At 40.6% G+C, this 20,209-nt stretch overlaps 1 protein-coding gene across 2 annotated transcripts in view; it reads left to right on the plus strand.

Moving 5' to 3' along the window:
• Positions 1-2,467: 2,467 nt before the first annotated feature.
• Positions 2,468-20,209, plus strand: part of RERG (RAS like estrogen regulated growth inhibitor) — a 128,065-nt gene continuing 110,323 nt past the window's right edge. The window contains exons 1-2 of one of the 2 annotated variants that reach the window (XM_027595680.2): positions 2,468-2,700; positions 6,315-6,478. In XM_027595680.2, the coding sequence (XP_027451481.1) occupies positions 6,418-6,478 (61 nt within the window). In that variant the 5' untranslated portion in view covers positions 2,468-2,700; positions 6,315-6,417. The remainder of the gene's footprint in view (positions 2,701-6,314; positions 6,479-20,209) is intronic. The other variant, XM_027595679.2, reaches the window with a different exon arrangement.

Here is a 20,209-nt window from a genome sequence, read left to right on the forward strand (position 1 = left end):
TTTAATTTCTTTATCTTCTGCTTTATTAAGTGTATTTTTAAATTAAAAATAGCATTTATTTATTTGTTAAAATAGTACAATAGCACTTAGCATAGCTGTAATGCCATTTCGATTCATCTCTGTTCTATTATGGCAACAATGATGGTCCCCTCATGCAAACAGTGGTTATTTCTGGATAGTGTGATTTTGGGGGTGATTTTCTATTTCTTTGTATTTTTTCTACTACTTAATTAATCTAAATTGAGCATGATTAGCATCGGCACACACACACAATTCCAGTTTTTACTGTGTTTTATAACCCCAGTATAACTGGGGTTATACTGACAGTTCATTTACTAGTTAGATGTTTTAGCTTAAGCCTGAAGCCAGGCCAAGGGACTTAAGTATGAGAAGACCTCTGCCCAGGGAAATTTCCACCCAGAAAGCAAATATTAAGGAGCTGTAAGTACAGAGTATCCTCTGTCTTTCTTACTGATCCATGAAGTGGGCATCATAATGGGGAGTGGCTTCGTTTTGCTGCTTTTCAGACAAAGGAAACACTCCCATTGAATATAGGATAACGTACTGAGATACAACACAATGGGTTCAGGCTCTAGTTAGCTACTTCATCTCTCTTGGTGTAGTACATCAAGACCTGGAAACATGGATGAAAAAAATCTTCCCTAGTTGACAGAAGAGTGCTGGCCCATATCGACTAAGTGGGAAAATGGAGGGAAACAGTTTGCATAGATAAGATCCCAAAGAATTGCTTCAAAAAGGGCCTGGCTCGGGGACTTTTCAATAACTCCAATTAGATAAGGGGACAAAGTGGACATTCCAACTTAAGTCTGTAGAAATAGATTATATATATATATATATATATATATATATATATATATTCAGGAATACAGAACTTGATAGGGGAAGAAGGTAACATGTTAGACCTGAACAGAAATGCCACAAAATTCCATATAATTAGATTTCTAATTATCTACCGAGACAATTCTTTCCACATCCCAAACTTCAAAGACTCCCTGTATGCCGAGATGATGAAATCTCTTTCTCAGCCTTCTTTCCCAAACTTCAGACCCGTCATACGTTCAACTTTTAACACTATTCCATTCCAAATTCTGTATGGAAGAGAAATCAAACATATCCGGTCACAACTTGTTCTTCCTTTTCATTCACTCAACACCTTGTATCTTGAATATTCACTATGGACCAGGCGTGATGGTAGAGGCTGGAAATCCGGAGATAACATACAATAGATCCCAACATTCAGGAAATTGAGGTTTAATGGAGAAGACAGAAAGAAAAATGAGTATGATGCAAACATGATGACAGACAACAGGTTACAAGACCCAAAATTGACTCATCTTATCCAGGTGTGAGTTGTGGGGAGGAAATAGGTTAGTGGTCAGGAAAGTCCTAGAGGATAAAACATTTGTGCTTTCTCAGAGAATTGGGAGGACAGCACCTAAGCAGGTAGGCAATTCCTACCTCTGTCAGGGATCTAGCTTCTTCATTCAGTCTGGCCCATGACTCTGAGTGCACTGGCTTCCCAGGTTAGCACTGGCCCTGGAAACTGCCTCCATGGTTACATCTCTCCCATCAAGGACCCACTGCAGATTGTTCACTGAGTGCTAGGTCCCTGTCTGCTCTGTACTGCAGTGGTTTTCTGGAAGCCATCCGGTATCTTGGTAAGAACCCCCCGAATTTGAAGGAAAGATATAATAGCCTATGTGTTTCCTCCTCCTTTGATCCGAAGTGTCATAGTCTTTGGGAAATCATTCAACGTCTCTGAAACTCACGTCCTCATCTGTGAAAGGCTAATAATTATAGTACTAGTGTTTACCCCAAGGGAGGGTGTAAATATCAAATGCGATGAGATATGAAAGCAGGTCTAGCATGGCATCAATATTGATCATCTTGGTTAGGTTTGGAGGATGATGGAGTATGACTTCTGTTCAAACACCACAAAAGCTGATCATGTAAGGAGAAGACAAAGGTTTTGGAACTTTGTCAAATATATAGCTATACATTTCAATTGAATTCAGTATTTATATCGCTCCTAGCATCTCTCAGCTTCCAATCCGGCCTGGATTTCATTCCAACCATTTACTAGCCTTGGACAAGTTATTTATCTCCTCTTTCAATTTCCTATCTGGTAATTAAATGTACCTCAAGGGGATGTTGTGAGCATCATTGGAAGTAAGGAATGGAAAACACCACGGAGCGATGCTTTCACACGCAAAGTTTTAACCGAGGAGAGAGGTCCTTCTCCGAGAACCTAGAGGCCGGGAACTGAGCAGGGGAAAGGGAAGGCAGCCCGGGGCGCAGCACGCACAGAGCAGATGTGTCTCGTTCTCCGGGCGGGGAGGCGGCATCGCGGGAGGAACTAGCCCCTGGCCCCAGTAGGGGGCGCCGACGCGCCACACTGCAGCATCCTGGCGGCGTCGCGGCGGCCCCGGCTGGGCTGAGCTCGCGTCCTGCCGCAGTCTCTCCGCCGCTAGTCCCGGCGAGCGCTGGCGCGGAGACCCCCGCCGGTCGGTCAGCACTGGCTGCTGTCGCGGCGGCTCCCACGCGCGATCGCCGCCCCGCGTCTCGGCAACGCAAGCCGCAGGCTGGGCTTCGCAGCGTGGGAGGGCTTCGCGGTCCCGGGGGACCGATTCCGAACTTGCAGGGGACCGCGGCTCTCCCGGGCCTGGAGAGTGTGAACAGGTGAGTGTCACGCACGTGCCCAGGTGGCTCTTTCGGGACGACTTCCTGCAGACCCTTAAGACCCCCCTGAACGCTTGGCCTCTGGGTCGGTTCTCCTGGTCACCGCGTCTTCCTAGGGCGGCTTCGGGGTTCGCTGAGAGGGAGATGTGAGCGCGGCGCCCAGAGCTTAACAGCGCCCTCCCTCCTCCGAGCTGAGACTGGGAATGCCCTTTTGACTTAGGCTGCATTTCTCTCCAGGTTGAGAGCAAGTGACCTGCAGTCCACGTTGGGCCTGTCGATCATTCTAGGATACCTGTTGCTTTTGGAGCAAAGCTATTACCAGGGTTCTTGCACAATTAACCTCGTCACTGTGGGTGCTGCGTTGCAAGATGAGGGAGCGTTCCTGGTAGTGAGGAGAGGAGAACTTGATTTCAGAGCTAAGGAAGAGGCTCTCATTCCCACAACCAGACTAGATGTTTGCTTGCCTAAACAGCTGCGCTTTATTTTGATGATAAATACAAGAAGTTAGAAAAACTGTTACCTTATAAAAATGCTTGCTTTTTTTTCCCCCCAAAGAGGAAGTGGAAAGCAGGGATTTTGGTAATAAGTATAGTCTTGGGAATAATGAATGAAACCTTTCTTTCAGTAAACACACACACAAAAATAAAATAAAAACCCAGTTATTGGTGACCTAAATGTCACAGGTCTAACAGATGGTAAGCTCCTGGAAGGTAGCCACTTTTGTTTGCGCTTGGCATTATTGTGGAATGATCAATGAATGTATTAGTAATGACATAGGATTTGGAGGCCAGCGTCTTTTTTTCTTTTTTCTAAGCTTTCTTTTAGTTCCCTTATGTTTGGGGGGGGGGATCACTATGCCTTAAATCTCTTGAATATCTAGGTGTGATTTTAGGAGGGATTCTAGGAGGGATAGAAACTCAGTTTTTGTCCTAGTAAAGCACTGTCCACATAATAAGTAAATGGCAACTTCTAGACCCAGCCAGAATATTTCTGTACCATAACATTAAAACAAATGTTTTTAGGTCCATGTTATGGAACGTCTCGGATTATAAATTACTTTGAACATCAGAAAAAGTCACTTACTACAAAAATTTACACATGTATCTTTGTTTTATATCTATGTCAAATGTAACTTTTCACATTTTTATGTGAAAAACAAACTGTTGAAAGATGCATGTCAGTTTGTGTCTTCCTTTAAGGGATTTTTCTACAATAAGCAGCTGTATCTTTATAAGTGAAAAAATTAACCCACACAATTTCTCTTTCTTATGTGAAATTCCTTTGCCTCTGAGGCCCATTTGGGAGTTCATGAAATATTTGACTTAACAAATGTTTTTTAAAAATCACATTTGATGGCCACTTTCAGGAATTATAAATAAGACAGATAATTACTTAGTAGTTTTATGTGCATGAGAATGAACAATTTTGCATGAAATAACAAATTGTTGTTTATACAGGCTCCAGACCCTTGCCTGGTCTATGTTTCAAAGAAATGCTTGTCATTCTTACTTAGAATTTATGTAGTTATATAACTCAATATATTATGCTTTTGTGATGCTTCCATAATGAAGCATGGAACTTTAAACATAGGGCCTTTCCTTAATGAATACATATAAAATGACAAATAAGGAAATTCTTTTATCCTGAGCCAAAAGTATGGGCCTGGACAAATTGCAGATGTTAAAGCTTCTGGTTTTCGTACTATTAATGATTACAGAGAATTTTTTGTTGTTGTTGTTATTGGTGGTGAGGTAAACAATAGTTAATGTCAATGTTGACCTTTTTTTTTTTTTTAAAGATTTTATTTCTTTATTTGACAGAGAGAGAGACAGCGAGAGAGGGAACACAAGCAGGGGGAGTGGGAGAGGGAGAAGCAGGCTTCCTGCTGAGCAGGGAGCCCGATGCGGGCTTGATCCCAGGACCCTGGGATTGTGACCTGAGCCGAAGGCAGACGCTTAATAACTGAGCCACCCAGGCACCCCAATGTTGACGTTTTTATCCTTCAGAGGAAGCTGGCCCTTTGGAAATCAGCAAGTACAACGTTCGTTAGGTACAAGTTGGTGGCTACGATGCATAATGAAGAAAACAATTGCATGTTCATATCTTTGTAGAAATCCTTTTTCAGCAGGTTTTTTACTTTTTTCTTTCTCTCGAGAAGCTCCTTTGGAAAGTTGTAGATGACAAAATGCTGGCAGGAGTACTTTACACGTTTAGATAACACATTCGTGTTGCAAAAATATCTTTGCTGACTGAAAAGAAAAAGGATGAAATGAATGAATCATGGATGTGATAAAGTTTAACAAGGATGAGAGTCAAGTCTTATATTTAGGTTTAAAACACTGATTGCAGAAGTTCCGAACGAGGGAGTCTGCAGTTCCTGAGAGAGCCGTGAGTCTTGCTGTGAGTGGCTGTATAGGCACATTGCCAGCTAAAGAACAGAGAGGCTCTCGGTGAACTTCGTCAGGTCCTGTCTCAAGGAGTGAATGCAGTGGACGCCATGTTTTTTGGTGGTTAAGTGGCAAGTATCAGCTCCATGTGGTGAAGAGAGAAGGCAAGAGTCAAAAACAAAACAAGACAAAACAAAACCATACAGCCCCTGAAGAACAAGGGAAAATGCCGGGTCTCATTTTCCTAGGGAGTAGTAGCCCAGGATGGGATGGAGGGTCCTAATAGCTGCTAGGCTACTTGAAGGCTTCTGAGTGAACATAAACAAAAAGTTGATGTAATGTCCACTCACCAGCGCTGACCTCAGGTATCTGAAAGGGGCCAATCAGACACAGGATGGTTGTCTGATCTTAAGGAAGGATTCTTGCCATGGCTGGAGGATTCCTTTGGTTCACCCCAAGGTTCTTTCCAACTTTACATATTCATGGTACTAAGAACCTAGGTGTCATTCCTAAAGCACGCACCTATATCAAATGTGCTTACATCATATGTAATGTCATTTCCTAAGTGTTAGGGCAGTGTTAAGTGTTAAGGTTGTTCATAGAAAAGGAATCAGAAGTTGAGGCATGGCATTTATCTTTTGTGTACCAGGGACATTGTGCCCAGAAAAATATAAAAATATAAACTCAATATCATATATCAACTCCTGGGACACGTATACTTATCGCATGACTCAATCATGTGATCTAGTATGAACTGAGCTAAATTTAACCTTGAAGTGCAAATCCAATCATTACAGTAGGATGGATTAAGGTGAATATATATTATTCAGACCTCAGGAAAATAAAGACTTCCAAATGTGACTCTCCCCATCATGTGTGTTGTGTGTTGGTTATTTATAGACATGTGGTAAATACATGTATTCACATACTTCAAGTATTTGTTATCAATTAGTGACCCAAAAACAATGCCTTCATAAAAAACATCTCACATAACGCTATCAGGTATGAAAATGCATATGTTTTAGAACCAAAGAGATCTCAGTTCAGGTCATGGATCTATCACTTATTAGTTGACTAGTTTGCAGTAAAAGGCTATAACCCTTTCACAGGATTGCAATGGAGGAAGATGCTGATAAAGTGAATGGTGGCTGTCAGGTAGAAGGTGCTTAATAAACTCTAATTTCTTTCTCCAGTCACTCATGAATTCCCAAATCTCTTCTGTTCAAGGATTGCAGATTTACAATGATATGGTGAATCCAAAGGCTGGAACCAAAAAGATTTTCTCAGCTCTTCAGTGTGCACGACAGTGAATTATCTACCAACACCCAGCATGGCTAAAAGTGCAGAGGTCAAACTGGCGATATTTGGGAGAGCAGGTGTGGGCAAGTCAGGTAAGTTTTTTGTTGTAGTTGTTGTAGTGTGTGTATTTGTGTGTATTTGTGTGTGTGTGTGTGTGTGAGTGTGTGTGTCTTTGATACTGCCTCCTGGGATTAGACAGAAGGGTGGTTGGCATTTCTCATAGTTTCATGTGTTGCTCTTTTAGATGATGTCTCTTTCTCTTTATCTAGAACTTTCCTTTTGCATAACCAGTTTTATGTACTTTTTTGCTTATTGTCAGCTTTGCTGACAATACACAAGGCAATGGACATATCATAGGCTTTGGTATTCTGAGAAAGGGTATGAAACAAACCTCCAAAGAAATCAGATTGTGGAAATGAAAAAATATATATATTTTCTCTTGTTCCTCTTTACAAGATCCCAAGGGGCCAGTTTTATATCTCCTTCATCTTGGCGTTTGCAGCAGCCAGCCCAGTGTCAAGCATGTGTTGGGTGCTTAAAAAAATGCCCGTTGAATGATTGTATTCTTTCAAGACACAGAATTGCATTATTAACCAATGCTTCCAAAATTGGGGGTGGGTTGGGGTCAGACCTTACAACTAAAGAATAATGCTGAAGTAGATGTTGCTAAAATCTAAGGGCAACATGGCTTTTTCAGACCACGTTGTCTCGATCTCTTCCTGGAGGAAAGAACCATAATTGACTTTGCACGCAGAGCTCTTGTTTCTCAGGAAAGGACTCAAACAGATATCTAGTAGGAGCCTGTTTGTAGAGGGAAACCCATTTGGGTCGTCCAACATAACAGGTAATCCACGTAATCTTAAATAAACACACATGAGTAGCTTTTAATTCTGTGACCAACCGCTCTTTCCTAACTGGCCCTCTGGTTTAAGTTCGGCAGTACATCTTCCTATTCTAAGCCTCTCTCTCTCTCTCTCTCTTTGTCTTTTCGTTTTCTAAGAGTGCTCTTTTCTGCCATCACCGTTCCTTCTTACCACTCACTCTTGCCTCTGGCAGAAACCAAGCAAAGAAAATAGATAGTTGGCAAGGCTTAAAAACTGCCAGCCTTGACACGATTGAAGATAGTTGGACTCCTCCCCATCAATCTCTTCAGTGTTTCCCGATGGTGTGAGAACCTAATTTCCATAGCTGGTGGAAGGATCTGGAGAATGAGGAAGCTTGTTCCAGTGAGAGGAGGATGAAGGGAAGGGAGTGTGTGGGAGGCTGTATCGCCAACAATAGCTTGTCTAAGTCCTTCGCGAGTGGAGGGTCTAGGCCTGGGGCTCCCTGTTTATTACTCATTCATTCCAACCTTAGCCTAGGCAGTCAAAGAAGGGAATTTTTAGAACTTTGATCATTTAGCAAAATAAACTCCACATGGTTGGAAAAGTTAAGCATAAAAATTAAAATTCGATTGGGAGAACTACCTGGTTGTGTGACAGCCATCCCTTCCCCATCTGTACTGTCTCAGAGCAAGCTCTGTACACGCTCTTTTCAGGGTTCCTCTATCAGCCTGAGCTCTACCTGTTTCTTTTGTCTTCCCTTAAGTTGTTTTCGATGACTACTTCAGTTATTCCTCTCATTCTCTACCAACCGTTTTCCCTTAAGCATTTCTTCTACCACCACACCATCTTTTTCTTTTTTCCAAGCTTATGGAATGTGGGCTCTGCCCTTACTGTCTTAAGTGTTTTTTACCTCTCATTCATTGCTCAGCACATGGCAATCTTGCACTGTAATCATGACCTTGACACTGCTTTTGCTCAGATCACCACTGATCAATAATCAACAAATCTAATGAATATTTCCTAGTTCTGATCTTCTTAGGACTCTTTTTACCATTCAACACAACCGCTTATTCTTTCCTAAAATTCCTTCCCTCCCAGGCTCCCATGACCTCACACTTCTTGGCTTTCTTGCTACCTTTCCATTGCCACTTACCAGCTGCCCATGGGGGGCTCTTCATCAGCCCACCTCTCAAAACCCGGGGCTCCCAGGGTCCTACATACCCACCTCATGTTTTCTTACTCCATACATTCTCTCATGGGGCAATTCTTCACGCCCAGAGCTGAAGATACCCTTGCACACACAATGTAAATTGTGCTGACCTTAGTTTTATTTTATGTAAAATGCAGAAGTTGGACTTATTCACCAAGGTCCTTTCTTTTTTTTTTTTTAAGATTTTATTTATTTATTTGACAGAGAGAGATACAGTGAGAGAGGGAACACAAGCGGGGTGAGTGGGAGAGGGAGAAGCAGGCTTCCCGCCGAGCAGGGAGCCCGATGTGGGGCTTGATCCCAGGACCCTGGGATCATGACCTGAGCCGAAGGCAGACGCTTAATGACTGAGCCACCCAGGCGCCCCACCAAGGTCCGTTCTAACTGTAAAGTCCTATGATTCTTAATGCATGTTCTTTGGACTGGTTTCTCTATCCACCTCATATACATTCTACCATTTGTACTTATTTTTGTGTAGGTGAAAATGACAATGATAGACTACATTAAACAATTGCCTGTTTGTCTGTCATCGATACACAGTGTTTCCTTATTTCAACATTAGACTGTCTCCCTGAGACCTGGTAACCACGCCTCATATTTCAAGGTAGTACCAGTTTGACTGTTGCATGGGAGATGGTTCTGAGACCTTTTCTCATAGTTTAGTGAAACAAGCACAGAGTACTTTGTATCCATCAACTTTGAAACGTGACTGTAACAATGTTGAACTCATGTTTATTCTAATTCTTTATTAATATACATATATGATATCTTTGCCTAGTTATTGTACCACATGCTCACTTTACTATCCTATAGTCTGTATCAATAAGTAACTTTTGTTTTTGTTTTTTTTAAGTCTGTAAGAAGTTATACCTGCTAGAATGTCACGGCAGCTCCTCATTTTTTCAAATGCCTCCCCACAGATGGTCATGATCTTCCCATGGGCTCAACAATCTGTTTCTCTCCCGACACCCAGCAGGGAAAGAAATTCTGGGGAAGGCAGCTTGAGATCTGGGAAAGGTAGAAGCGGAGGGTCTCTGATTGTACTGTTTCAGAGACGTCTGGTCTCACCTGTACCATCTACTTTTCCCTGCACTCACTATCAAATTAGAATTGGGGATAAGCAAGACCATGTTGTCCATTTGCTAATAGAGAGTGGTGTAGCCTGGAGTTAAGAGCAGGAGGTCTGAGGTCTCACTGTTGGTTTTGACTTCCTATTTTACACTTTATTAGTGGCCTGAACATGGCAACTTTGGCAAGTTATTTAACTTCTCAGGTCCCTCAACTATAAAAAAGATATAGGGGCACATGGGGGGGCTCAGTCGTTTAAGCCTCTGACTCTTGATTCTGGCTCAGGTCATGATCTCAGGGTTGTGGGATCGAGCCCCCATCAGTCTCCACGCTCATCGCAGAGTCTGCTTTTTCCTCTCCCTCTGCTTCTCCCCCTGCTCGCGTGTGCGCACTCTTGCTAAAATAAATAAATAAATATATAAATAAATAAAATCTTTTTTAAAAAAGGATATAATAGTGCCTATCTCAAAGAATCATTGTTAGGATTGAATGAGCTATTAGATGCAAATCTTTTAGAACAGCGCCTGGCACATAGTAAGTGCTCCAGTATTAGCTTATAATATTATAGCTTTTTGAGGTATGCTCATTTTAATTTGTAAGTTTTCTAGTGAAAACATACAATGAAAGATAGATTTACATTCAAGTGGGTATTTGGGTTTTCATTAAAATCAGAAAGTTTTTAAGATAAAAATTCTATATTGCTACTCTGCATGCCCTAAACACATACACATGCACACACACCTTTCTCTTTCTTTGAATCCAAAGTCTGGCTAATGTCAATTTTAGTTTGACTACTGGTGAACATAACAATACTTCTTGCAGCTCATATCTTGGAAAAATGGCTAGAAATACATTTGTGTCATCAATAAATTATCACCCTTAAATTTGAAAGTGCTTCTGGTATGTGGCAAACAGCTTCTTGAGCCCGGGTAATAGACAAGCCCTCTATGCTTAAAACAGAATTTAACATTAACCAGAACTTTTTGGTTGACAGGTTGACCATAGAAGTGTTAGCACAGGCAGAATTTAATAATGTGTTACTTATAAAGGAGCACTGAAAGGACACGTGATACGCATGTGTGTGCATGTATATATGTATCAGTATTTACATGGTCTTTTGTGATGGGAGGATTCTTTCCCTTTCTGCCTAATGTTACCTTGCGGTTCTGTCTTGAGGGGAGCTTGGTTCCTGGCTCAGCATGGTGAGCGCTGTGGGGGATGCTGCAGATAGCATAGCCTGTGTCCCAGCCTGTCCCATCTTCTCTTGCCCCAGCAGAGTAAACATTTCCCTTACTGGCTGGGAAGGGTAGAGCACTAATAACATGGCACGCGGGACATAGATTTCCTTACTCATGTGCGTCAGCCTATAATTGGACAGGCTCCAAGTGATTAAAGCTGTACCACCTGCAATAAAACCTAGAATGCACACCCTATTTATTTAAATGCTTCCTGGCTTCATATTATTCAAATTTGTAGTAAGTGTGGGAGGAGCTGAGAGAGAAACCACTGCGATTTTAAATTTAGTTTCGTAGTTGACATTCTCGTTTTAGAATTGAAATATTGTGTGCCATAGCTAAATATATTTCTTGAAAAGGCTAGTCTCAAAGTTAATTGAGTGATGCTGTCTTCTAATTCAGAAGCCAAATGGTGCGCTCATCCGTGAAGCTATAAACTGGGGGCTAAACACGAACTTGTGATATATTTTTCCTGGGCACAAAGAGAAGTGATTTTATTTTTCCCTTCTTTTCCTTGTTTCCTTGTTCTTGTTTGTTTTTCTCCCTCTTTCTCTCTCTCTCAATTATAAAAAAGTTTTGCAAAGCTTTTTTAATTTTATTTTTTAGCATGACAGGGACAATTCTGATTTTAAATATGACTTTTCCAGTAAGTACCAAATACTGCTTTAATGTATATGCATGCTTTATGGCTGGGTTATATTCATGAGATTTCACATACATGAAATGAAAACAGCAATGTCAATAGCTCCTTGGGTAGATCAGTTTCCTTATGCTATAAACCAACCTTTGTATTGTATTGTATTTTAAAAATTTATTTATTTATTCGAGAGAGAGAGAGAGTGTGCATGGGGGAAGGGGAAGAAGGAGAGGGAGAGAATCTCAAGCAGTCTCCCCACTGACTATGGAGCCTGATGCCGAGCTCGATCCCACGACCCTGAGATCATGCATGACCTGAGCCGAAACCAAGAGTTGGTCGCTCAACCGAATGAGCCACCCACGTGCCCCCCCCACCTTTGTATTCTAGAACTTTCTCTCTATATGTAGCTATATGCCAGTTCGTTCCCTTCATAGAGACTTAATGGTGTAGAATGATGGCTTCTTGAGCATTGTTTTCGAAGGACTTCTAAAAGAAGAAAAGAAAGATCTGGGTGATTTGGAGTATGTAAGCATCTCATCTCATACAAGCAATCATGTAATTATTTTGCATGCTTTATCAATTACATAAAATATATGCAAAATTTAATATTGCTCTATAATGTATCTATGTTTGTTTGAATATAAAAATGATACCCCCAGCCAGATAGTGACTAAAATGGACTCATTGGGAAGATATAGCAAGTTGATCTGTGACCTCAGTAACATGTAGGATCCAGGTCCAGTTTGGAAACCACAGTATAGTAAATGGCCTCAGCTATGCGTGTCACATGAATGTGAGCGAGCACTGACAAGAGTCCTGTACCACACTTTTTACCTACTTACATTCTCAGTCAGCTCTTCAAGTTCTTGGTCATTCTTGTTTTAAAATTATATAACCTGAATGGTAAATTTTCTTTAAAAATTTGTCTGGGTAAGAAGAGGGACAGATTGTGTTTCAGGTGGATGCAGAACTTTCACAGCTCCTGGACACAAGTGTGTGATGTGTGAAGTGTGTGTATGTGTGTGTGTGTGTGTGTGTGTGTGCATTTTCTAGGTGGTTGTTGAATTTGAAGGATTACCAGAAATGAGGCCCATTTGTTCCTTGTATACTTGGTGGTGAGAGGAATAATTGTTTTTTGAAGGACTGGGCCAACAAGGAGGAAGTTGGCATCGAGACAAGTTTGGATGCGGCTAGAAAACTAGCTGTTTTCCTGTCATAAAATGTAATGATATGGTTACTTGTGGCTTTCGAGCTTATATACTTTCTTTTACCTGCAAAGACAGAAAAGCAAAAAAGAGACAAACAGCCCATATGAGCTGATTTTCTTGTTTCTTCCACCCCAAGAGGAACAAAAGGGTATTTTTCAAAATGCAGGTTTTTACCTATGGATATGTGGAAAAGCCCTACCTCGGTGCAAGCTATAAGTCACAATGACTTTTATTGTAAGCCCAGGAAGAAAAGCAAAGATGGGGAATGGTGAGGGCTCAGAAAAAGGAAAGAAAAAGAAAAAATGAAAAGGAAAGGAAAAATTAAAATCAAAGTCAGTTGTTAATTGGTGGGTAAACATTTTGTAGGTTGGCAATGACCAATTCTTAGACTTTTCTTAAGGAAAATACAGTTAAGGAGGAAACAATCCTAGAAAACAAGACAAAAGAAAATAAAACAAAATCAAGACCTGTTTTTCAAAGCCAAAAAGACATATCTCTGTCCCTGCTTCTTTCTATTGGAATGTATTATTAAAATTGGAGTGTCTTTTATTTTTAACTTATGGCTAATTTATTCATTGAAATAGTTTCCTATAGTTAATTGTCAGTCGTCACTTGGTTCCATTTTGATCTCAACTTTTTTTCTTGGCAACTGATAAGGACTAACTTTAAGGAAAGGGAGTGAAGAAAATTGTAAATCATCCATGTAATTTCCCTTTTTATTCCTGGTATTTCTCCAACTTATGGGTTTGGGGAAATCAGCCAAATTTTCAAAGTGGTACTGTCCTTGAAGCCAAAATTCCAGGGCAAACGCATCTCTGTTGCTACAGCTGCCTTTGAAAATTGATGTGGTTTCAGAAAAACAGCCATAATTTCTTCCATCCCATCAAAAATGAAAGCAGTTACGTTATAAAGGCAATGCAGTCTGTAAAGGTAATTTCAGCATGGAGTTAGCAAATATGTAAAGTTTCCTATACATACCTATGAGAAAGAAGAGAGGTCATTACATAGATCACCCAGCTTCTTGGGGCACAGCCAAGTCTAGAAGCCTAGTTTATGACTCTTGCAAGTTTGCTACTACATGTTTTCATTTTGTATCACCCCATCCTTTTCCACATTCTTTGGTGATCATTAGGATTTTAGGATATGAACCTTGTAAAACCTGATGAGTTTTGTTTTTATAAGAAATTTCCAGTAATCAATAAATAACCAATACATAGCAAAGCCCCCTGGGACTCCTGGGTGTGTGGCCTATCAATACAGCTACCTGTGAGATTCTCAGCAACCTGTATATATAAGAAAGTTCCCCTGTTACGTAGTATTTCATTTCTTACAGCATTGGATCAAATGTAAGAAAACTGATGAATCATCCTCTGCTAAAGATTAAATTTCTCATTTTCTGTGTTTTTTTTTAAAGATTATTTACTTATTTGAGAGAGAGAGAGAGAGCACATGAGTGGGAGGGTGAGAGGGAGAGAATCTCCAGCAGACTCCCTGCTGAGTGTGGAGCCGGATATGAGGCTTGATCTCATGACCCTGAGATCATGACTTCACAACCTTGAGATCATGACCTGAGCCGAAACCGAGCCGGACGCTTAACTGACTGTGCCATCCAGGTGCCCCAAATTTCTCATTGGTATCAAAAGAACATTTTATACCATGTCCTATCAATATAATCTAATTTTTTTTAAAAGCACTCAACTGTACTAATGAAAGGATTGGAGTTAAAACTTTAGTTTCATCCCGTTCATCTCTTTTTTTTATTCATCTGTCTAATGACATTCACATTTGCTGGCTTGCTTGCTTCTTATTTATTTATTTATATAGCAATACAGTTAGGATAGGCTTTGAAGATACTTTGAACAATTACAAGTGTGATATGAATTTGGTCTTCCTACTGTGATGCTCTTGTCATCAAAGTCCACGTAGTTCTTCCTCTGTGTTTCTTAACATTTCTGTTTGGACAAAGCAGTATGGTGAGTTCGCTAGCTGTCCATTGCGGGAGGCCAGAGGAATAAGCTCAGTCCAGCAGTTGGCTGTTAGTATTCATCCACCGAGGACATAGCATTACAGACTATTCAGAGGTAGCAGTTTCTATGCCTTAGGGTTGGCCCTTTCAAATATGTGAAATGAATAAACATTGAGTTGGGGTTTTTTTTTAGGATCAGTGTGTAAGTGTGGTCAGGACGAGGGGAGAGTTTAGGAAAATAATTCAGACTTATGCTTTATTGGAGAAGGAAGCATGTCATGTTGTAGAATTTTTTTGATGATCAAATCTTATCCTTACTAAAAAATTCAAGTTTAAGACATTAAAATATTTTTGATAGAAAGGTTTCTCAAATGATACATAAATATATGTATCTATATATTTCCCTAAGATCTTAAAATATATTTTTACTCTTTCATTCAGTTATTCATTCAACAGCAAGCATCACCTTTGTGTTCTAGAGTAGTTGCACATGGTACAGGATTCATGTACATTCCAAAAAGGGAGAATAGTAGATATTTCTACTTATCATTATGTCCCCAGACCCTCACACAGTATTTCATGCAGACTGGATTGTCAATAAAATGAATAAATTGAGTTAGACTCAGTGTGGTCTATACATGCTTTATAATTTTATTAAAAGGCATATATTCGGGCACCTGGGTGGCTCAGTTGGTTAAGCGACTGCCTTCGGCTCAGGTCATGGTCCCGGAGTCCCGGGATCGAGTCCCACATCGGGCTCCTTGCTCAGCAGGGAGTCTGCTTCTCCCTCTGACCCTCTTCCCTCTCGTGCTCTCTCTCATTCTCTCTCTCTCAAATAAATAAAATCTTTAAAAAAAAAGGCATATATTCTAATGGTCTCCTCATTATAACTAAAGTAGTTTCCTCGCCTGCACTTGAACATGTCCAGTGATAGGAACTCAGCATGACTAGATGTAGACCATTCTATCCTTGGACTCTCAGTCAGTGTTCCAGAGAAACAGAACCAACAGGACAAGGGCACGCACGCACGCACGCACGCACGCAATTTATTTATCTGTTTATTTATGCTGGCAAGACTGAAATCTGTAGGGCAAGCTGGCAGGCCAGAAACTCAGGCGGCAGTTAATGTTGCAATCTCGTGGCAGAATTTCTTTCACTCTGGAAACCTCAGCTTTTGAACGAAAGGCCTTCCGGTAATTGGATGAGTCCCACCCACATTATTAAAGCTAATCTCCTTTACTTAAGGTCAACTGACTGTAGATGTTAACCACATCTACAAAATACCTTCACGGTTACTCTTACGGTAATGTTTGATTAAGTAACTGGACACTACGTTAGCCCAGCTAAACTGGCCCATAAAACTATCACAACAGCTCTTCCTGTCTGTTACTTTATCTTTGGAACCAAAAGGGGTTCATTAGCTTCTACTTGTTGACTTTAAGCTTACCCTCGGAGTTACACGGGACATTTTAAATGCCTCTTCCTATGATAGCCCTTAACACATTTGAAGACAGCTAGCATGCCTGGCCCCATGCTGAGTTTTCTCTTCCACAGTCTAGTTATTCATAGTTACTTCATTTGCCCTACAGGGAGTGTGGTTTCTTGTCATAGCACCATGGCTGTTTTACTGGATCTGAGCACTCCATGAAGTGGGGGGCCTGGAAGTGAATGTAGACATTTCAGAAGTGGGAACCCCAGACCAGATCTTGGCAATGTTGGCTCATGGAGAGACTGCAAATGAAGTTGTTTTTTTTGTTTTGTTTTGTTTTTCTAATATATGCTGTTGCTATGTCAAATCTTCCCAAATCTAGAGTTTGTATATGTTTACTCCAGGTGTAGAAGTTTATTTTCATCCTCTTAAATACTGTTTTGTTAGATTTCATCTGTTCCTCTGGCCTATCCGGAGACTTTTGGATCTAGTATATGTATCATCTTTCTCTATTTTCTATCTTCTAGAAGTATGTTGGTTTTGGAACATTATGGGCCCTTGATGCTCTTATTCAATCATAGAATTTTTCACTTTGGTATTATTTAGCTCATTGAAATGATTAAGAATCTCAGTGAGTTTTTGGGTAATTTACAGCCCATAAAGAAAAACAAAGGTCTTTGGCTCTAAGTGTGGGGACATTACCAGCATATCACATTACTTCTATGTTCATTAAATCAATTCTATTTAGATTTGCCTTAGAAAGGGTGATCTGGGAGGACACCTTACAGTTATAATCCCTTGTTTAATATTTTATTTAGCATTTCTTGTTTCTGTCTGACATTCTTATCTTAGGATTCAAGGTACATAGCTGTATAAAGTGCAGGACCATGATCAGCTTTTATTGGTCCAAGTATCTATTCTCTACAGAGTTGTTTCTCAGGGGCGCCTGGGTGACTCAGTCGGTTAAGCATCCAACTCTTGATTTCACCTCAGGTCATGATCTCAGGGTCTTGAGATCGAGCCCCACATGGGCTCCATGCTTAGCGGGGAGTCTGCTTGAGATTCTCTCCCTCACCCTCTCCCTTTGCCAAACTCAAGTGTGCACACACACTTTCTCTCTTTCAAATAAATAAACAAATCTTAAAAAAAAAAAAGAAAGTTGCTTTTCAGACCCTCATCCAGGATTTGTATGTACACATCTATACTAAAATGGCTGAATTTATGTGATTCAGAACTGCTGCTGTAAATCCCAGCTGAGCTTAGGAAGAGATTTTCTTCGTTGGGTTATACCAGTAGCTAGCACACTTTAGCCTACCTCAGAATCACATGGAGGGCTTGTTCAAGTACAGGTTTCGGGACCCCATGCCCAGAGGCTCCGGTTCAGTAGGTCTGTAGTAGAGTCAGAGAATTTGTATTTCTCACAAGTTCCCAGATGACGCTGATGCTGTTAGTGTGGGGACCACATTTGGGGAACCATTGTGTTCCATTTGCTAAGTACTCAATTTCCATTTGAAATAGGTGTTTTCAGCTTTGAGGCCACTAGAGCCCTCCTCCACTGCCTGTCAGAAACAGTAAGTGTCAGCCACAGCCATGGGTACTGGTAATGCAGTGGTAAATAAAACAGATGGGCTGTCTGCACTCATGAGGCTAGCATCCGAGTGCAAGTGGATTAAGTGAGCCAAAAATACTTTATGGGGCAAAGCAAATGTGAGGTTTTTCTGAGGTTCTTTACAATGAGAATTTTTCACTCCCATAGTATAATAAGTTTTGTTTAAAAAAAAAAGCAAATGCCTCATCAACTGTGGTATGCTGAGCTTTGGTTTTGAGATGAGATGTTGGGCAATAGTAGGGGTCGGTTGAGCTACACTGTAGTGTTAAGTGTCTGGGAATTAAACATATAGCCTAAGACCATGGTATGGAACTTTCTACTGAGAGAAGATAAGCAGACCACATAGGAATTGAACCCATAACCTTGAACTTTTCATTGGCACCAGCCTCCACCCCCATCAAATTAAGGCAAATGCAGAACCAAATTAAAGTAAGGTAGTTTTTCTTCTGGAACAATGATTTGGAAAAATGATTTCAAATTGCTCTTTGACAGTGCCATTTGTAAAACTTATGCAGTGGTGTGTAGAACAGTAGTATTGACAAAAGTTTGTAAATTTCCACTCTTTGGGGTAGAAAGATAACATCTTTTTCTCTCAATGATGCATTTCCTGGTTTTTAAAAGTATTTCTAAAAGTTCTTTTTTGTTTTATGCCATTGGGCAGTAATTTGAGAGGTGAAGCCAAAAAATTTCAAAAAATAAGATTAAAAAATTGTGAATATTTATTTGTCTGAAAACGATTTGACTTTTTTGTGCATTGTGAACCCCATAAATTACAACTGAATCTAACAACTGAGCCAGCTTCCTAGTCATTTGGCAACACATGTTGAGTTAGAGGTTTTAAAGGAAGACTCAACCATGCATGGTAGTATGAGTAATGGTTATCTGTTCCAATGTCTGGGACATTTTTCCATTCAGATATTTTATATCTTGAATTAATTTCTCTACAGTGTTCCAAAAGAGGTGAAAACAGGAGCATAGCAACCATGCATTTGAATCCTCAAGTCCCAAAATTTAACCCGTGCTTTCTTATGTCTCCCACTCATCAGTTTGCAAGTGTGTATGAAATTCCTCCTATGTTTCCAACTCTTCCACTCTCTCCATCCTCCCATCAATAATGTCGATATTTGTGGGGGAAGTCCAGAGAACTACATCATTGCTTTTGTCTCCAGGGACCTCGATGTTTTGTTGGATACATGTGACTTCCAATTAGAAATCAGCTAGTAATAGTTTGTGTTCCAGCAGGACTATTGACTTTTATAATTTTTTAATCTTGAAATGGTTTTTAAAAAATTGTCAGAGTTGCAAAACAGTACAGAGAGTTCTTGTGTACCCATCACCTAGCTCTTCCCGGTGATAACATTTTACATCACCACAAGGCATTGTAAAACCAGGAAATTAATATGGACACAATGCCAATTGCATGTAGCTAAGCTACAGATCTTAGAATGACTGATTTTTGTCTCAGTTCAGGCTCAGGGCCCATTTGGAAAGACAACTGGGGAGGGATACAGAAGGAGAGCCTTTGAGAAAGGATGGAGTTCTTCACGGGTTTTCAAAAGGTGAAATCTGGTAAAGTACTTATTATCAGAAATTTATACATTGAGGTGTGTGCAATTTAGCAATTTAGATCATACATAAGATGTTCTAGGAGTTTAGTTCAGGCCAAAATGCTAGAAGAATTAAGGAAAGGAAGAGAAATCAGTGGAAAATACTTGGGGAGACCTTGAGGGAGGCAGTGATCCTAAAATCCTATAAGTTTGATGGGATTTTTATGGTGAGGAACAGAACGACTTCCCTCTCAGTTCTTATCTTTCAAAATTATGATGTTTTCCTCATTCCAATTCACATATGTCATTAATGTTAGGAATTAGAAGGGAGGAAAGGACAACAAAATGAAAAAAGAAAGAGATAGGAACTGAATAATAGGAAGGGAGAAGAGCTTTCAGAATTTTGCTGATTCAGTCCCAGGAAAGGTCCTTTTAAAGGTACCCAGAGATGGAGCGCCTGGGTGGCGCGGTTGTTAAGCGGCTGCCTTCGGCTTAGGTCATGATCCCAGGGTCCTGGGATCAAGCCCTGCATCGAGCCCTGCATCGAGCCCTGCATCGAACCCTGCATCGAGCCCTACATCGAGCCCCACATCGGGCTCCCTGCTCGGCGGGAAGCCTGCTTCTCCCTCTCCCACTCCCCCTGCTTGTGTTCCCTCTCTCCCTGTCTCTCCCTCTGTCAAATAAATAAATAAAATCTTAAAAAAAAAAAAAAAAAAGGTGCCCAGAGCTAGCTCAGCAGTCCTCATTCCCTTCAGTGTAGGAGCACAGGCTTGGATCCCAAGAGATCATTTACTCCCTGTGTGTGTGGGCAGCTTACTTACCTTTGGGGAGCCCCAGTTTCCTCTTCAGTAAAATGCAAATGATAATCATCATCTTATATGCAGGCTGTTGTGCACCCAAACCAAATGAGATCTAATAATAGTCAGCAATCATAATAACTAGCTAATGCTTATAGCACAGATTATAAGCTAAGCACTATTAAAGGACACAACACACATGAACCCAAATAATCATCACAGCTACTCTATAAATGTAGCCCTATTACTGTCTCTCTTTTACAGACAGGGAGCTTGAGGTCCCAAAGAGTAAA

This window comes from Zalophus californianus, chromosome 9, assembly GCF_009762305.2.
Source record: "Zalophus californianus isolate mZalCal1 chromosome 9, mZalCal1.pri.v2, whole genome shotgun sequence".
Lineage (NCBI taxonomy): Eukaryota > Metazoa > Chordata > Mammalia > Carnivora > Otariidae > Zalophus > Zalophus californianus.